General features: G+C 45.3%; 1 protein-coding gene across 1 annotated transcript in view; it reads right to left on the reverse strand.

Annotated features, from left to right (window-relative positions):
* Positions 1-17,941, reverse strand: part of NOL10 (nucleolar protein 10) — a 75,978-nt gene that overhangs the window by 29,656 nt on the left and 28,381 nt on the right. Inside the window, exons 14-19 of the mRNA XM_083178548.1 lie at positions 5,997-6,123; positions 4,967-5,046; positions 4,766-4,864; positions 3,049-3,135; positions 2,470-2,640; positions 1,554-1,801 (exon numbers count right to left, since the gene is read on the reverse strand). Coding sequence (XP_083034674.1) covers positions 1,554-1,801; positions 2,470-2,640; positions 3,049-3,135; positions 4,766-4,864; positions 4,967-5,046; positions 5,997-6,123 — 812 coding nt within the window. The remainder of the gene's footprint in view (positions 1-1,553; positions 1,802-2,469; positions 2,641-3,048; positions 3,136-4,765; positions 4,865-4,966; positions 5,047-5,996; positions 6,124-17,941) is intronic.

Here is a 17,941-nt window from a genome sequence, read left to right on the forward strand (position 1 = left end):
GTACTCCGGTTTCCTCCCACAATCCAAAATATACTGGTAGGCTAATTGGCTCCCAACAAAATTAACCCTACAATGTCTGTGTGCGTGTGTACATGTGGTAGGGAATATAGATTGTAAGCTCCACTGGGGCAGGGACTGATGTGAATGTTCGGTACTTGTGTAGTTTCACAGCGGCAGTTACGCTGTCAGCGTAGCGTTCCTGTCAGAATCAGCGTAGTGTACCCGCGGCCAGCGTAGCTAGCATAGTCAGACAGAAGTAGCGTAGTGCCATTTAAGCATCCCTGGCAGATCGCTCCAGCAATGAGACACTCCAATCCCCACTATCCACGGCAGCCCGAAGCATGGCGAGGGGACACGTTACGCATCCTCCCAATCTTTTCATACCCCCACTATCCACGTCGGCGTGGAGTTGATTTTATATAGTGTGGAGAGCGCAGAGAGCCACCGAGCCCGAAGCGTGGCGAGCCCCACTGCCGTGGATAGTGGGGGTTTGGAAAGGCGCTACAGAACCCCTAACCCTGTGGGCAGGGTTGCTGTACCCTGCCGCAATAGCTACTGAGACGCAGGAACGTCTCATTGCTGCAAGTCAAACAGATGGAGCGCCTCTCCACTGGCGCCAGCATAATCCCCTCTCCGCCAAATAGAGGGGATCTTGCTGGCACTGCCGGGGTTTGAGAGAGGCGCTGACTAGGCTTTCCAGGGACACCGGGGAAAGATGCAGTTCTCGGCAACAGTACGGAAGTATTGTGTACTTTCATGGCAGCAGCCTACACTGATAACGTAGCCTAGGCTGCCGCCGTAAAACTACACAAGTAAGGCAGCCGTTGGGCTACACTGATAACGTAGCCTAGGCTGCCGCCGTAAAACTACACAAGTAAGGCAGCCGTTGGGCTACGCTGATAAAGTAGCTTAGGCTCCCCCATGAAACTACACAAGTAAGGCAGCCGTTGGGCTACGCTGATAACGTAGCTTAGGATGCCGCCGTGAAACTACACAAGTAAGGCAGCCATTGGGATACGCTGATAACGTAGCTTAGGATGCCGCCGTGAAACTACACAAGTAAGGCAGCCATTGGGATACGCTGATAACGTAGCTTAGGATGCCGCCGTGAAACTACACAAGTAAGGCAGCCATTGGGCTACGCTGATAACGTAGCTTAGGATGCCGCCGTGTCACTACACAAGTAAGGCAGCCATTGGGCTACGCTGATAGCGTAGCTTCAAATGTAGCGTAAGCTGCCGCTGTGAAACTACACAAGAACCGAATATTCAAATAGCCTCCAAAGCACTGCGGAATATGTGTGCGCTATAGAAATAACTTAATAAAAAAATAAATAAAGGCTCACAAATGACCACTGCTAGGAGATATCTTACACATCCTCAAATTCGAGAAGACACTATGCATGGGGCCAGCAGGGTGGTATTGTTTATCCTATATACACACCAAGTGTTCTAGATGGACCTCCGGATGGATCACAGGTCAGCACGTGTTGCAGAGGACAGCAAGCTCAATGGGATTATACAACCAACCACTTGTCACATCCTCACACCTACCTCATCAACTTTTGCTTCTTGGCTGCATCCTGGAAGCTGCGGAACTCCTCGCCCGCTTTTATCTCATAGAACTGTGGCTTGAGAGCCGTTTGCTGGTCCTCCCTCTCCCTTTCCTGCCACCTGGTTCTTTCCTCTTGGCGTAAGAGCTTGCGCTGCTTCCTGACCTCCTCGACCCATTCCTTTTCATCATCGGACGTTTCGGAGCTCTCTGCATCACTAGGTCTTCCTTCTGGCTCTTCCTCTTCCTCCTGGGGACAGAATTAGAAATAAATGACAAACAAGCAGATTTTAAAGTCTATTTATAAACGCTCTTCGGTTCCAAACAGGACAGATACATTTAATCCCTATCGCACCATGAAACAAAAGGAAGGGACACCTGTGTAACAGATTTGTAGCAAGGTCTTAGATGACAGTTTGCACATGCATCATACGATAATGAGCAGCAACAATCGGACAGTGCTCATAAAATAAACGTTATTTGAACTGTAGGCTGAAAATATTAAATTTTATAGCTACAAAGCAAAAACATGTTCTTGGGGTGACATTTCAGCATACACATCATGGCCAAGCCTACGGCAGGCAGCCAGGTTTCCGTGTCCCACTATTGGTCCCGCCTCCTGTCTCCTCTTACATGCGATTGGTTATAAGCAGGAGTTGATCAACTGCCACCTTGAATTCACATATAAATTACTGCTAAGTTTACAATTCAAAAGCCCAACAGCTGCTCAGCCTTCAAGGACAGTACGACGTTGGACCATTGAACCATCCGACACCCTGATCGATCAGATATATGTTGCAATGAAGGTAACCATCCCTTTGGTTTTATATTTTTACAAATGCAACACATGCCAAGCCAGCATGATACTTTTGCTGAGCGTGACTGAAGGGACAGAGGACCCTGTACTCGGTTCTGTACCTCCTTGGTCTGCATCATCTCCATGTTCTTCAGCTTCTTTCTCCGCTTCTGGGTGATTTTCGACACGAGCGGGTTCAGCAGCCTGAACTCCTCGCTCTTCTCGTCCACCTGGAAGTCCGGATTCTCAAACATGACTTTGAATCGGTCGTCGCTGAGAATGTTCGGCATTTTCTGTAGAGAAGGGGGAGAAACAAGGCAGATTGTAGCGTCAGTCAAATAAATCAGCAACCAGATTCAAAAGGAAGGATTTACGTTCTTGGCTGTCCGGACCCCAGACTTATGTGATTTACAAATTTAGATTGGACGCATGCTTTGAAAAAGGGCCCTTCTAGAAGGACTCGGTGGAGCCATTGTAATAACGAACAGTATATGCCCAGTAACGGATCAGTAATCGTCTTTGATAAGTCTACCACAATGCCACCACAACTAGATAAGTTGAAGATGTCCGGCTTATTACTAACAAAAGAAACTAGAATAGTTTTTTCGCCTCTCTCCAGTTTTCAGCAGTATACTACCTAACACGCCCGCTACACTAGCACAACCACACATGACTATTATATACTCCAGACTGCCACTCACCTTCTGCTTTCTCTTTTGCATCGGCCGCTCCTCCTCCTCTTCCTCTAACAGTTTGAACGCAAGCTCTTTGTTCACCTTTGGCAGTTTCTTAAAGGAAAAAAAAAATGTAGAAGTAGAACACGGTGTATTATTATTTTTGGCTGTGGTTTATCAGCAAAATTAAACCATGACGGGAGTCCTGTTCTCACGGAATATCAAACAGATCGCAGAAACATAACACTGTAGCCTAAAGATATTACTGTGCACAGTCATATCTCCCCATTGTCTTCTCACACCTGTAGGAAGAGTCTCTACCACACAGAGCAAGGGACTGGGTCATTGCCTTGACATGGATTGGGGAATTCATATTTAGGGCGACATGCATTGAGTTGACCATTGAAGGTCAACGGGCCCTAGGTCGATACCTGAAATATGTTGACATGGCTAAGTTCAAAAGGTCGACACAAGCATTAGGTTGACAATGGGAAGGTCAATATGCGGTCTGTAAGTTTTTTTTGTCCCGAATGTCAACACAGTCGACATGGACACCATCTAAGAAGGGTATTCAATATAGGATCACGGCTGTCAATCCCTGCTGACAGCTGTGATCTTGGCCTGTTTGTGGTCAGCCCAACAGCTGAACGACAGATGGGATTCAATGTCCCGCCTGCCGATCGGCGCAAAAGGGTTGCGAAACCGGCCGTGGATTGTCGATCTGCGGCCGTGATTGCGTCAATCCATGGCCGTTATCGGCAGAACGGGCCTGACAGCTTCTAAAGTCGGCTTCGTTCTGCCATGATCCCGTTTTAATGCTGTCGCTAAAGACAGCATTGAATAGGGAGCCGCAGCTATTTCCCCTGTTGGCACACTATTTTATTCTCCCACCACGCCGTAGTGGATGTTAGGCCATGCAATACTGCCTGTCGCATGTCACGTCTCAAAAAAAAAAATGTCAGGTGTCAACCTAAGGCCTGTCATCCTTCAGTGATCTATCCAATGCATGTCGACAAGTACTAGTCAACTTATACGCTTTCTCTATATACCTCAGATACAACATAGGGCACAATGCTGTATATAGAGCTTTTCAGACATTTTCTCTGCCCATATAATTTACTAGGGAGGTACTTGGGGTGGAAAGTAGTTAAAAAAAAAAATAGAAAAACGACAGTCAAAAGCCAAAAATGTCAACACAATGTCGACATTGTTGAAATGTCTACATAAGGGTTAGGCTGCAGGTGGGGCGATTAGGTGCAGGGAGTTAATGGCAGCGGTCAAGAAGTTACCAGAACGCCAGAGAATCTGAGGTTTCACCATGAAGTGACCAATCAGATGTCCACTGGGACCCAGAAGATGCTGCTGGAAGCACGGATGCCACCAAGAAAACGTTACTAACCACTGGGTCGCCAGTATAAAATGTTGACATTCGAACATGTTGACATATCATTACTGGCTATAAGATGAATGTCGACATTCGCATGTTAACATTTCTTACCCAACCCCTTGATTTGGTCAATAGCACAAGCCTCAGCCACTGAGCTTGGAGCCAGTAGGTCACCCAAAGATTCCAGATGTGAAATGGAGCACTGGGCTTCTTGGGAGCAATGTTAGTGATAAAGCTTAGAGAGTGATCAGCTGAACGTTATAAACCACTACTCTGGCTTCATATTACAGTCCGTCATACCACAGTGAAGTAGCTGTATTTTGCAGGTAGAGGTGTAACAGCGGCCCGCGCACTTACCCTAATCTGAACACGCTGAGCCCGGGTCTCTTCAATCTTCTGCCTGATCTTCTCCCTTTTGTATTCTTCATAGGCAAATGGGTTGACCATTGCTTTCACCTGAGAAGGCAAAATATATAAAACAATGCGTATGCATCCCATAATATAAGTCCTTTCTCCGAGTCACGCGTGCACATACTGGACTATAAACATTTCCATTACCTTGTGATACAATCGTATATCAATAAAATAGCCGTGCATGTAAGCCCGCAGCATGGGAGATCCAACCAGATGGGACAGTCCTGTACAGCGAGGAACAAGAGAAACACAAGACGTGAGGATGAGAACGGTGGTGGATTACATAATGCAGGGTCTCTCATTCACTGTACAGCTCATTGCGCTAACAGCCAGATGCACGAAGCTTCAAGAGCGAGTTAGATTTGGGTGGGGTTTTAAAGTGAGATCTATATTGCAGTGTAAAAATAAAGCAGTCTGTATTTTCCCTGCACAGAAACAAAATAACTCACCCAAATCTAATTCTCTCTGCACGTTACATCTGCCCCCCTGTAGTGCACATGGTTTTGTCCTTTTGAGAAGGAATTTGCATTTGCGTGTGAACCAGAATAAGGTCCTAGGTCTCATTATAGAAACAGATTCTAATCAATATGCCATACATGTCTGTTGATAGCGGATGTGTTTTTTTTTTTGCATTTTTACCAGCGCCTAACATGGTGCAATATAGTTTTAGATTTTATTAGAACTTTGGGCCAGATGCACTAAGCTTGAAAAGTGATCAAATGGAGAGTGATAAACAGCCAGCCAATCAGCTCCTGCCTGACATTTTTCAAACACAGTCTGTGACATGGCAGGTAGGAGCTGATTGGCTGGTGGGTTATCACTTTTGAAGCTAAGTGCATCTGTCCCTTTATCTTTTAACCCGTTTTCTATGAAATAATTTTATTTCACTGAAGTGTTTGGGACACAGTGACCCTGCAAATGTTCTTACAATGTTTTATGATCAGCCTGGGACAACTAATAGATTTAGGAAAATGGGCCTACCCTGGCACTAAGGCCTGAGATCTCCTTAGCCCCAGTGAAACAGCAGCTCTGCACTAAGAAAATATAGATGTACTTTCCCAAGGAGCTACGGGGGAGGAAATGCACGGGATTATATAATCGCAGATGGAAGCACTCTGCAGAAGTGGGCTGCGTGTTTTCCATTTGCCATTACCTCACAGCAGAGATCACTCACCAAGGTCATCCAGATCTTTCTTCGTGACAAACTTGTAATCATCGTACACCGTGCTCTCTGGGTTTTCCTCCAACTCCTCGGTCAGATTGTCCAAGAAGGAACACCACTTTGGCGCAGGGCCCAGAGCCTGAAACCAAAACACAGCCATGTTTGTGCGCCAAGACACAGGACATATGTGGGGGGGGGGAGATTTATCAAATCTTGGAGAGAGAGAAGGGGGAAGTTATGCTAAGCTTTAGGGAGGGAGATAAGTACAAGCCAATCACCTGCCATGTTACAGGCTGTGCATGAAAAATTTCAGAAACCGCTTGGTTGGTACTTTAGCTTTCTCCAAAATTTGATAAATCTCCTCCATATAAAATTTATGTGCTCAAAGTATTCAATGCTGTGGCTGAGAATACACACCGCACTGGTATACAACACCAACAGGGCAATGACGATATATTGGCATATAAAGTTGTTTCTCTTAGTTGAATCATTGTGTCGATTTTTCTTACTGTCCCCCCCCCCCCCCCCCCCCGCTGGGACCAAAGGTGATGCCAGTAAGGACTAATAATCCAAGTGTATTTTATACCATATACAGAAACATCATCTATTAAGATCCCCATCAAAGGTTACGAATTGCCTGTTGCTTTGGTATCAGCAGTGGCATAGCGTGAAGCCATGGCACCTGGAGAAAGCTGTGTCTTATTTAAAAATTCAGAAAAAAATATTAAATTAAAAGGGTGTTTTACATCATCCTTGGGGTCACTTATGTGGGGGATTTGCGTCATTTGTCCACAAATGTTATGGTTGGAAGCCACAAGAACTGGTTTTGTCTGTTACATTGTTCATAAATAATTTAAGTTGGTTCTGGGCCACCAACCCAAGGCACCCCTGCAAGTGTCCTGAGGCACCCCAGGGTGCCACGGCACACAGTTTGAACCAATGTCTTATACATTTGCACCACACAACAGTACTCCCTTATACATGTGATGCCACAAAGTAGTACTACACATTCAACTTTTTTTACTACACAGTAAAACTCCTTACACATGTTACACCTCATAGCAGTGCTCCTTATCCATGTTATGACACACACACAACCAGTAGAGAGGTCCTTGTATATGTTACGCCTCACATTACTGCTCCTTGTACATGTGATACATCAGTTGCTGTGGTCTCAGCGTTTTGCCTCCTTTTCAGACCTGAGCCTTGCAGAGAGCCAAACCAGGACTCAATACTCCTAAGCATGAGCGGGTTTTCTATGAAGACTGAACTGCTCATCTCTATCTGTGGGTAAGAGTCCTGGCACGGTGACCTCTGAAGTTTTTGGTGCCTGGAGCTCATGCTCAGTAGCTTCCAAACATTCTGTTGGTTATACAGCAAGGTGATCGACCAGTTGTCTTTGCTCACAAAAAGTGACAAAGTCAACAACAAAAGCTCTTTTAATTGCAATAAAAGGTTCAATTTAAGTGCAAAAGAACATTTTCAAAAACCAACTAGCCATGCCTGCCCCCCATAAAAAGAGAAACTATGTAGACACAAATACTACAGTATATTTACATCTGCCTCAGTAAACACATGCCACAATTTAATAAACAGACCTCACTCTACGCCCTGTACCGGTACAGACCAGCAGAGCTTGAGGTGCATCCTACCTACACAATAGCAGGGGCTAAACATACACAAACTAGAATAATCCTGGCAAGGAGGAAGAGCAGAACACAGCTCCAGGCCGGGTATATAAGGGATGACATGGGAAGCTTTACACACAAGGAAAGGGAGGGAACATCATCCAAATGTTAATGACCTCTGCTCTTTATCAGAGGATGACTGGTGCTTACAGTAAATACCTCTTGCTCTCAATGAGCAGGCCAGAGAGCCACACACATGTCACTAGTGCACAGAGGTGGCAGCCATTTTAGAAAAGCTTCACTAGAAAGTCTCTATTTCCATTTTGTGCCTTTGAATTGCAGAGTAAAACATCCTAAGTAATGTACTAGAATCGGTCAAACCAGTCTTTAACATTTACCAAAAGTTCATGTTTTTCAGGCAACCTGTGGATCTATAGCAGGGATGAATGCAGCATGTTTGAAAATGTGAAAGTTAGTAATGAGTATAGCTGTGCACCAGCTAGGTGGTCTGGTAAATGTGGCAGTTGGTAATGACTACAGCTGTGCACCAGCTAGGTGGTCTGGTAAATGTGGCAGTTGGTAATGACTACAGCTGTGCACCAAGCTAGGTGGTCTGGTAAATGTGGCAGTTGGTGGGGGCGTGGCCTGGCCGGCACTGAGAGCGGGTGCGGGGAACGTGAGCTCCGTGAACATCCTACATAAATATCCTGCCCCGGGACCTGCGGACGGTGTATGCATGCCCCAACTGCCTCCATAGACGCTTCTTTGTCACCTGTGCTCCCCGCAGCGCTCCTTGGCGGCTTGTGAAGTCTCCAAACGCTGGGGCCTGCTGAGCTTCGCGCATCTACTCCAGGCGCCGGCGCCATCTTGGACCCTCCGGCAGTTCCGACTAGACGTGGTGCGCTGCTCCGGTGCCCGACTGCGTTGCTGCCGTTGACTGGGTGAAAAGGCGGGTGGGGGTTGCCGGTGACTCTCCGGAGGATAAGCGGGAGAGAGTGGGAGCTGTCTCCTTTGAGGCACGCCGCTCAGCCGCACGGAGAGGCTGGCACCATCTTGCCTGTCTGTCCCCAGAGCTGCAGCTCATATATAGATCTGATCCTGCGCTGGGCTTGGCGGATACCTCTCACCTATACCTGCTGAAACCTGTAAGTCTCACACCTTCTGGACTGCATTATGCTAATGTGTTATCAGTGACACTGACTTTCCCTTAAGTCGCCCTTTATAACCCTGACGTCGTGCTAGCCGTCACCTTTTTACAGCTAAGGGTCGACTCTATTGCAGATTACACTTCTGCTGCCTACTGTGTGGTGTGTGCTGCCCTGTTTGAGACCTTGGTACAGACTTTTTGTCCTCCAACTAACTACTTGGTCGAAATGGAGATGGCGCTGTGTCGGATCCTGCAAGCTATTGCCTCTTCTACAGATAGGCTTATCAACAAACTCAATACTTTGCAGCAGGCCACGGTCTCTATCCCCTACAATAATGCCGCACCTGCTGAAGCGCCAGAAGCCACTGTATCCACGCGTTGTGACATCGCATCTTATTTGACTACTTCTTATCCAGATATCCGTGATATGCAACCACAAGATCCTGGCTCAATAATTGAAAATTTGCCTACAGCTCTGCTTCACTGCTCTATATCCGTTGATGCCCGCCCGGGACCGTCCCACTCTCCTATAAAGTACCTGACATCATCTTGGAAGTGCCTGTATTATTATTGTGGAACTTATCCTACTCTTCCACCTGCCACTGACGAAGACCCGGGCCCTGGGGATGCCTGCCTGGGATCGTCCCACTCTCCTAAAATGTATCCAACACCATGGAACTGTTTGTACTCCTTCTGTGGAACTTGTCCTACTTTTCCAGTTGCTGCTGACAAAGACCCGGACCCTATGGACCTCTCTTCCCCTGGTTTTGAAAAATGGCCGGATTGATAATACACACCACACTATAACCTGAGATATCTCTTGCTGTTTAATTCATATTTCGTTATTTTTGTTATTCGCCAGTTGATATCCTCCTCAGGTTATTTAGGGAAGTAAGCTTATACTTGATTACATTTCTATTTCTTTCTCTACGGGGGGCAGGGGGGGTGTGTATGCTTAGTTTAGTTTACTTAAGCTGCCTCTATATTCAAAAAAGTATCCTATTTTCTTTGCCCCTGCTAGTCATTCGGTCAATATCCTTTTTATTCTTTAAGTAGATGGGTGGGGGGGAATATTTTAGTAGTATGGTTAGGAGGGTAGGGGGTATGTTAACGGGATCCAGGTATACCTAGGTTGGGGGTAGGTCATACAGGGTGGGGGGTTATGGGGAGGTTTGTTTTGGGTTTTTGCTTTAGTGTAGTTAGTGGGGGGTTGTTTTCAGGGATCCAGGTACGCCTAGTTGGGGATGGGTTGTACAGGGTGGGGGGCTATAGGGGTGGGTTGCTTTGGGTTTTTGGATGGGTTTTGTTAATTTTCTATTACTCCTGTTAGACCAGACACTTAAATATGTAATGTCACATATAGTATACAGATTCTCTTTAATGGGTATTATATTGCCAAGCCAAACTACGTTAGTCACAAACGTTGATATTTGCCTACACTCTAGTGTGGTAATTAACTGTGGACGCATATGTATACAACTGATATTCCCGGAACCCAAATGGCGCCTTTGGGCAATGGGAACTTCTATATCCTGTGATGAAACGACTTCATTTTATTTCTTCCACACATAATACTCTTGATCTACTGTGATGTTCAAACACTAATTTTTTATTACTATTGACACTTTGTGTATCATATGTTTTATACGTACCCTGTTTCTTTATCTCAGTATATGAGGAATTTGTCTGTGTCTATTACACCCCATGCTTACTGTGTCCTGGGTGTTCTGTTTGTTTACTTAAAAATCACAATAAAAATTACTGAATTCAAAAAAAAATGTGGCAGTTGGTAATGACTACAGCTGTGCACAAGCTACGTGATCCGGGGAATGTGACAGTTAGTAATGACTACAGCTGTGCACCAGCTAGGTGATCTGGGGAATGTGACCGTTAGTAATGACTACAGCTGTGCACCAGCTAGGGGATCTGGGGTATGTGACAGTTAGTAATGACTACATCTGTGCACCAGCTAGGTGATTGGGGAAAGTGACAGTAAGTAATGACTACAGCTGTGCACCAGCTAGGGAATCTGGGGAATGTGACAGTTAGTAATGACTACAGCTGTGCACTAGCTAGGTGATCTGGGGAATGTGAGAGTTAGTAATGACTACAGCTGTGCACCAGCTAGGTGATCTGGGGAAAGTGACAGTAAGTAATGACTACAGCTGTGCACCAGCTAGGGAATCTGGGGAATGTGACAGTAATGACTACAGCTGTGCACCAGCTAGGGGATCTGGGGAATGTGACAGTTAGTAATGACTACAGCTGTGCACCAGCTAGGTGATCTGGGGAATGTGACAGTTAGTAATGACTACAGCTGTGCACCAGCTAGGTGATCTGGGGAATGTGACAGTTAGTAATGACTACAGCTGTGCACCAGCTAGGTGATCTGGGGAATGTGACAGTTAGTAATGACTACAGCTGTGCACCAGCTAGGTGATCTGAGGAATGTGACAGTTAGTAATGACTACAGCTGTGCACCAGCTAGGTGATCTGAGGAATGTGACAGTAATGACTACAGCTGTGCACCAGCTAGGTGACCTGGGGAATGTGACAGTTAGTAATGACTACAGCTGTGCACCAGCTAGGTGATCTGAGGAATGTGACAGTAAAGCCCCGTACACACAGGGAGATATATTGCTCAGTCATATATTGCTTGCAATATATTGCTCAGTTTCTCCTTTTCATCAGCGACCAGAGATGGTCGCTGATGAAAGGGAACCTCTGCCGGCAGTGCCGCTGAGGTAATCAGCTGGTCGTAGGAGCAAGCTCCTGCGACCAGCGATTAGAACGGGGCTGAAAACGGGAGAGCGCACTCGGCGATTTATCACCGGGGCACACTCCCATCACTGGCAATATGGTCGCCTGCGACCATAATTTCAGCGATTTCAGCCCCTATCGCCCCTGTGGGTACAAAGCTTTAGTAATGACTACAGCTGTGCAACAGCTAGGTGATCTGGGGAATGTGACAGAAATGACTACATGTGTGCACCAGCTATGTGATTTGGAAAACGTGGACTGTTAGATACCGGGGACCAGAAGTCTCAAAATTGCATTAGCACACAATAGAACCACTTAATACTGCATAGAAATAGTTTTGAAAGTCATTAAGCGGACATAGCACTGAAAGAGCAGCTTTAAGCTTCAAACTGCGTTATCTAGGTACCCAAATCATCAGTGAACACTGCCACTGATGGCCAGCATGAGAGCAGGCAAGGAGAAAAAGGAAACCTTTCACCACACAGGCGGGCAGATGTATTAAGCCTGGTGAAATGATAAAGTGGAGGGTGATAATGCAGTAGCCATACAGGCCATGCTGACTGCTAAAACAGACATTTTTACTTATTTTATATACACTGTATACATCTTTGAGTCTGACAGTTGCTGCCTGGTGCCTGCTATGATATGCAACACACAGACACAATTCATGTGACAATTAAAAATACACGAACTTCAGTCTCAAATTAAAACATTTAATAAACAAATAAAAGTACACAGTGTCCCTTCTGGGGATAATAAACCAATCACATAATAAAAAATAAAAAAAAAGTCAACGGTGATAAGAAGCAATGTCCAATCTATTAATTGGCAAACATTTTTATTACCATTGATTGATTTTTTTTTATGATGTGTGATTGGTTTATTATCCCCAGGAGCTACACTATGTCCTTTTTATCTGTTTAATAAATGTTTTGAATTGAGACTGAGGTTCGTGTATTTTTAAGCGCCACACGAATTGGGTGTCTATTTGAATATTTTTTGGAGGCTGGTATACCTCCCTCATAATGGCTGCGGAAAATACATTAACTAGATCACCTCCGCTTTTGTGCCTAACACACCTCTACACATGCTATGCTGCACACCTGCATAGGGAGAACACAACACGTGCACAATGTAGATGAGCAAACTGCAACTAAGCCACACAGTGACAAGTCAGATCTTAAAAAGGGATGCAGCCATACTATTGACATTTGCAATAACGACAGAGATGTAATGGGGGGGGGGGTAGGTGCAGACTGGTGCCAGGTGCTCAAATAGTCCAGACTGGTACCAGGAGTATGTATCTGGGTGGCACAGGAAAAAGCTACTCAAATGTTACAAAGTGTATGTGGATATACTGTACAAGTTTGCATTATATAATCCTGTTAGTAGGGTGGTCTGCCGCCATGCCAGGCTGAATGTGGAAGCTTTATTATTCAATACAGCTGTAACAACAAGTCAGCGGTTATGCGTTTATTGCAGTCTATCCGTTGGTCTCACAACATGCCGAGGATGGCAGCTATGCCAAAACCGATCAGAAGTCAGCATAGCACGAATCCAAGTTATCTTCATGCTTCCGTATGACAATTCCCTGCAGTCACTCATATTCCAAGCTGTGCAGCCCACACTGGAGAGTACATGGTCATTATGGACCAAGGCTCTCCTAGCCTGGATCGGAATACCAGACGTGTGGTCTGCACGGTCGTAAGTCATCCTGTTTTTAAGACCTTTCAACAGACTACAAAAATGCTTTTACACTAGGAAGGATGGAACTACATTTGGTAACAAAAATTGGTACTTAAAAGGCATCAGTGGTTAAAATGCAATTGGACAAATTAACATAATCATGATAAATAGGTTAATTTGTAAAACTTGGTTGAGTGTAGGCAGTGATTGCCTGAAGTCTGGAACCCTTGGACATCACAAAAAGCAGTTTCCTTCTATGTTATGCACTGCCAGAGGCCTACAGCAACGCTGTCTTCAGCTGTTTTTCAGGGATCTTTCTGCTTTTAGCAGCCAGTCCCAAACCCTCCCCCCCCCCCCCCCTGTTCCTGCCCTCTTGCGGTCTTACACCAGTGCTACCCGCCGGCATTCACACTGCATCAGTGACCAGGCGGAGGTCAGGTGGGAAGAGACAGGTGGGTGCCGCTACAGGTAGCGCACCAGTGGTGCCGCACCACTACCTACTGGTGGTATGCCCTGAAATTTTTCTGGGACAGCCCACTGCGGCAGGGCAGCTGAGCCCGAAACCTTTCCGGGCATACCACTAAAGTGGTTAATAAACAAAGATGAACATAGTCCACACAGCTCCATGGAACAGTATTAAGAGTCAAATATCCAATGACTTCTTGACCCTTGGAAAAGAAGGGACCATATATTAAGCAACTGTAATTCCTAAACACTTGCCTCAATTTGGTTGTAAATACACTCACGTTAAAGCAGATAGTCTGCACTTTAAAACCATATATTCATTATATAACGGACTTAAATATGTTTAGATAAACTGCTAAAAATAACAAATTGTGTCAGTGTTCAAATATATATATCGACCCAATGGTTTACAGTTAAATGTACAAGGAAAACACAAGACAAGTGGCACATTAGGTCGCTGCTTAAAACAGGCGGCTGGAGGAAATCACTAGGATTTTCCTGTCGTTGGGTCCGATTCCCAAGTTGCTGTCATTCTCCTTGAACGTGTTTAGACTGGTGTAGGATGCACATGTTTCCACTAAGAACTAGACACAAGGCAGGTGAAGTCTTTAGCACATTGACCTATTTCCCCACTTCAGGGTATTAACAGGACCGTGCCAGACAGGATCACAGTGATAATGAGATCGTCTGTCCGCTCCTCCCTCCCACTACAAGGACCATTTGTTTGCCATCATCCTGTTGTAAGTAGCACATGGTATTCTAATACCTGTATTGTAACAGCATTTACAGCCTGTGACGTGACAGCTTTGGGCCAGGTCTGCTAGAAAAGCATCTCAAAATAAAAAAATACATACACAATATTAAAAAAAAAGCATAAATAAGGATTACAGTATGTTTAAATCAGTTTAGAAAAGATTACCTCATGGTTGCCTACCTGACCTTCTCCATGAGGGAGACAATGCTCTGTTCCTGGGCTTCCCTGGTAATGTATGATTGCCATCACCTGTGGTGAAACACCTTTCTCATCAATTACCTAGCTCCCCACAGGTGATGGCAATCATACATTACCAGGGAAGTCCAGGAACAGAGCATTTTCTCGCTGAAGGAGGGGGGTCAGGTAGGCAACCCCGAATTACATCTCAGAAACAGTTTTGATGTTACAGCGTCAAACAGCCCAACGGATCCCAACTATACTCTTAATCTTTAATATCTCCCCTAAATACAACTGTATACCTATCTATGCAGGTTCCTGCAGCTGGACAGTCTAGGGCAGTGGTTCGCAAACTCGGTCCTCAGGACCCCACACAGCTCACGTTTTCCAGGTCACCCAACAGGTGCACTCATTACTGACTGACACATTTTAAAAGATCCACAGGTGGAGCTAATGATTTCACTTGATTCTGTGAGGAGACCTGCAAAACATGCACTGTGTGGGGTCCTGAGGATCAAGTTTGAGAACCTGTGGTCTAGGGAGTCTATACAAATTCCTATATTTAACAGACTTATGATGCCTACACATGTAGCTATTTCAGGCCATTTTCTGAGCTATCTTACTTAATAAAATACATCGCCCATCGATTCATATCCAGAACAGTGGCTAAATCTATAATAGCTGGATGTCAGGGCCAGTGTTCTCACCAGAGAACACTGGCCATGACAGATCGCTCAGCACACAGCTATTTTGCCCAGTGTGTATGGACAACAATGATGGGGGGAAAAAAAAAAAAAAGTGGGCTGAAAATCGCTCAGTGCATACCACACTAAGCGATTTTCCAATGTAGGACGCTATGGAAAGCCAGCCACCCAGTTGCTCATCTGCTGGTAATTCCAGCAAATGAGCGGCGGCATGATGCGGGGGCGCACATCAGCGCTCACCTCCAGGCCATACACACTGGGTGGCTCAAACAACAAAACTGAGCCGCTTTCAGCTAAGTCGCCCAGTGGGTATGGGTCTTTACAGACAAAGCCAAAAATCTGGGAATTTACCAGGCCATACAGAGTCAGCTATGAAGGGTACGCAGCCCGGCACAGGCATGAGGTTAGGAATACTACTTTTATACCAAAGCCAGGGTTTTGACCCTACTTTTTTCCAGGCTTTTGAACATAAGCTAGACCCAGGCCATTTGAACCCAACACAGAGACAGAGTGCAGGTCACCCCTGGCAACATCCTGTTTTTTTCTCCTCAGTGTGAAATAGGTCTCCAGACTAACTGAAAGGAATGTGGGACTATGAGTTAAGCCAGGTAGCAATGATCATTTTGAATAAACTAAATGATGATCCCAAAATGTCATGTTCTAAAGGCCAAGGAGAGGCTGACATACACAAAGGGAAATGACCAAAGCTTGGAGAAAGATTAAGTGCAGCCAATCAGCTCCTGGCTGCCATGTTTCAGGCAGTTTGGTTGGTTCTTGCTTTCTTTCTGTACATGCATTGATTAATCTTCTATTAAAATATTAAGTAATCCAACTCTGACCAGTAACAATTTGAAAGTACGCCTAGAGCAGGGGCGGCCAAACCGGTCCTCGAGATCTACAAACTGTCCACATTTTCCAAATCAATTAGCTAGTGCACAGCTCTAGTCATTACTAACTGTCACATTTCCCCGATCACCTAGCTGGTGCACAGCTGTAGTCATTACTAACTGTCACATTCCCCAGATCACCTAGCTGGTGCACAGCTGTAGTCATTACTAACCGTCACATTCCCCAGATCACCTAGCTGGTGCACAGCTGTAGTCATTCCTGCCACATTCCCCAGGTGAGAAAAAGATCAACCTGGGTTGATTAGGAGCTCTGGTTCTGAGCCGTTTGTTCAATGCAAATGAGAGCAGCTGCTAAGAAGGGAGTAGTCAGCTCATTAATAAAAAGCAAAAAAGGAAAAAGGGGAGTATTAGGAGCGCTAAAAATTAAAATAAAATTGGTTCTCACCAGTGAATTAATTTTAAAGGAATAACAATTTAATGACACAATATAAATAAAAGGAACAATTCGATCTGGATTTTATTTTTATTTTTCTATTTTTAGTTTTCCCCTATTTTTTATTATATCCGGATTGAATTTTTCCTTTTATTTATATTGTGTCATTAAATTGCTATTCCTTTAAAATTGATTCACTTGTAAGAACCAATTTTATTTTAATTTTTAGTGCTGCTAATACTCCCCTTTTTCCTTTTTTACATTCCCCAGGTCACATAGCTGGTGCACAGCTGTAGTCATTACTAAGTGTCACATTCCCCAGATCCCCTAGCCGGTGCACAGCTGTAGTCATTACTGTCACATTACCCAGATCACCTAGCTGGTGCACAGCTATAGTCATTACCGTCACATTCCCCAGATCACCTAGCTGGTGCACAGCTGTAGTCATTACTGTCATATTCCCCAGATCCCCTAGCTGGTGCACAGCTATAGTCATTACTAACTGTCACATTCCCCAGATCCCCTAGCTGGTGTACAGCTGTAGTCATTACTAACTGTCATATTCCCCAGATCCCCTAGCTGGTGCACAGCTATAGTCATTACTGTCACATTCCCCAGATCCCCTAGCTGGTGCACAGCTGTAGTCATTACTGTCACATTCCCCAGGTCACCTAGCCAGTGCACAGCTGTAGTCATAACTGTCACATTCCCCAGATCCCCTAGCCGATGCACAGCTGTAGTCATTACTAACTGTCACATTCCCCAGATCACCTAGCTGGTGTACAGCTGTAGTCATTACTAACTGTCAAATTCCCCAGATCACACAGCTGGTGCACAGCTGTAGTCATTACTAACTGTCACATTCCCCAGATCACCTAACTGGTGCACAGCTGTAGTCATTACTGTCACATTCCCCAGGTCACCTAGCTGGTGCACAGCTGTAGTCATTACTGTCACATTCCCCAGATCACCTAGCTGGTGTACAGCTGTAGTCATTACTAACTGTCACATTCCCCAGATCCCCTAGCTGGTGCACAGCTGTAGTCATTACTAACTGTCACATTCCCCAGATCACCTAGCTGGTGCACAGCTGTAGTCATTACTGTCACATTCCCCAGATCACCTAGCTAATGCACAGCTGTAGTCATTACTAACTTTCACATTCCCCAGATCCCCTAGCCGGTGCACAGCTGTAGTCATTACTGTCACATTCCCCAGATCACCTAGCTGGTGTACAGCTGTAGTCATTACTAACTGTCACATTCCCCAGATCACCTAGCTAATGCACAGCTGTAGTCATTACTAACTGTCACATTCCCCAGATCACCTAGCTGGTGCACAGCTGTAGTCATTAC

Source organism: Crinia signifera, chromosome 3, assembly GCF_055691185.1.
Source record: "Crinia signifera chromosome 3, ASM5569118v1, whole genome shotgun sequence".
Taxonomy (NCBI): Eukaryota; Metazoa; Chordata; class Amphibia; order Anura; family Myobatrachidae; genus Crinia; species Crinia signifera.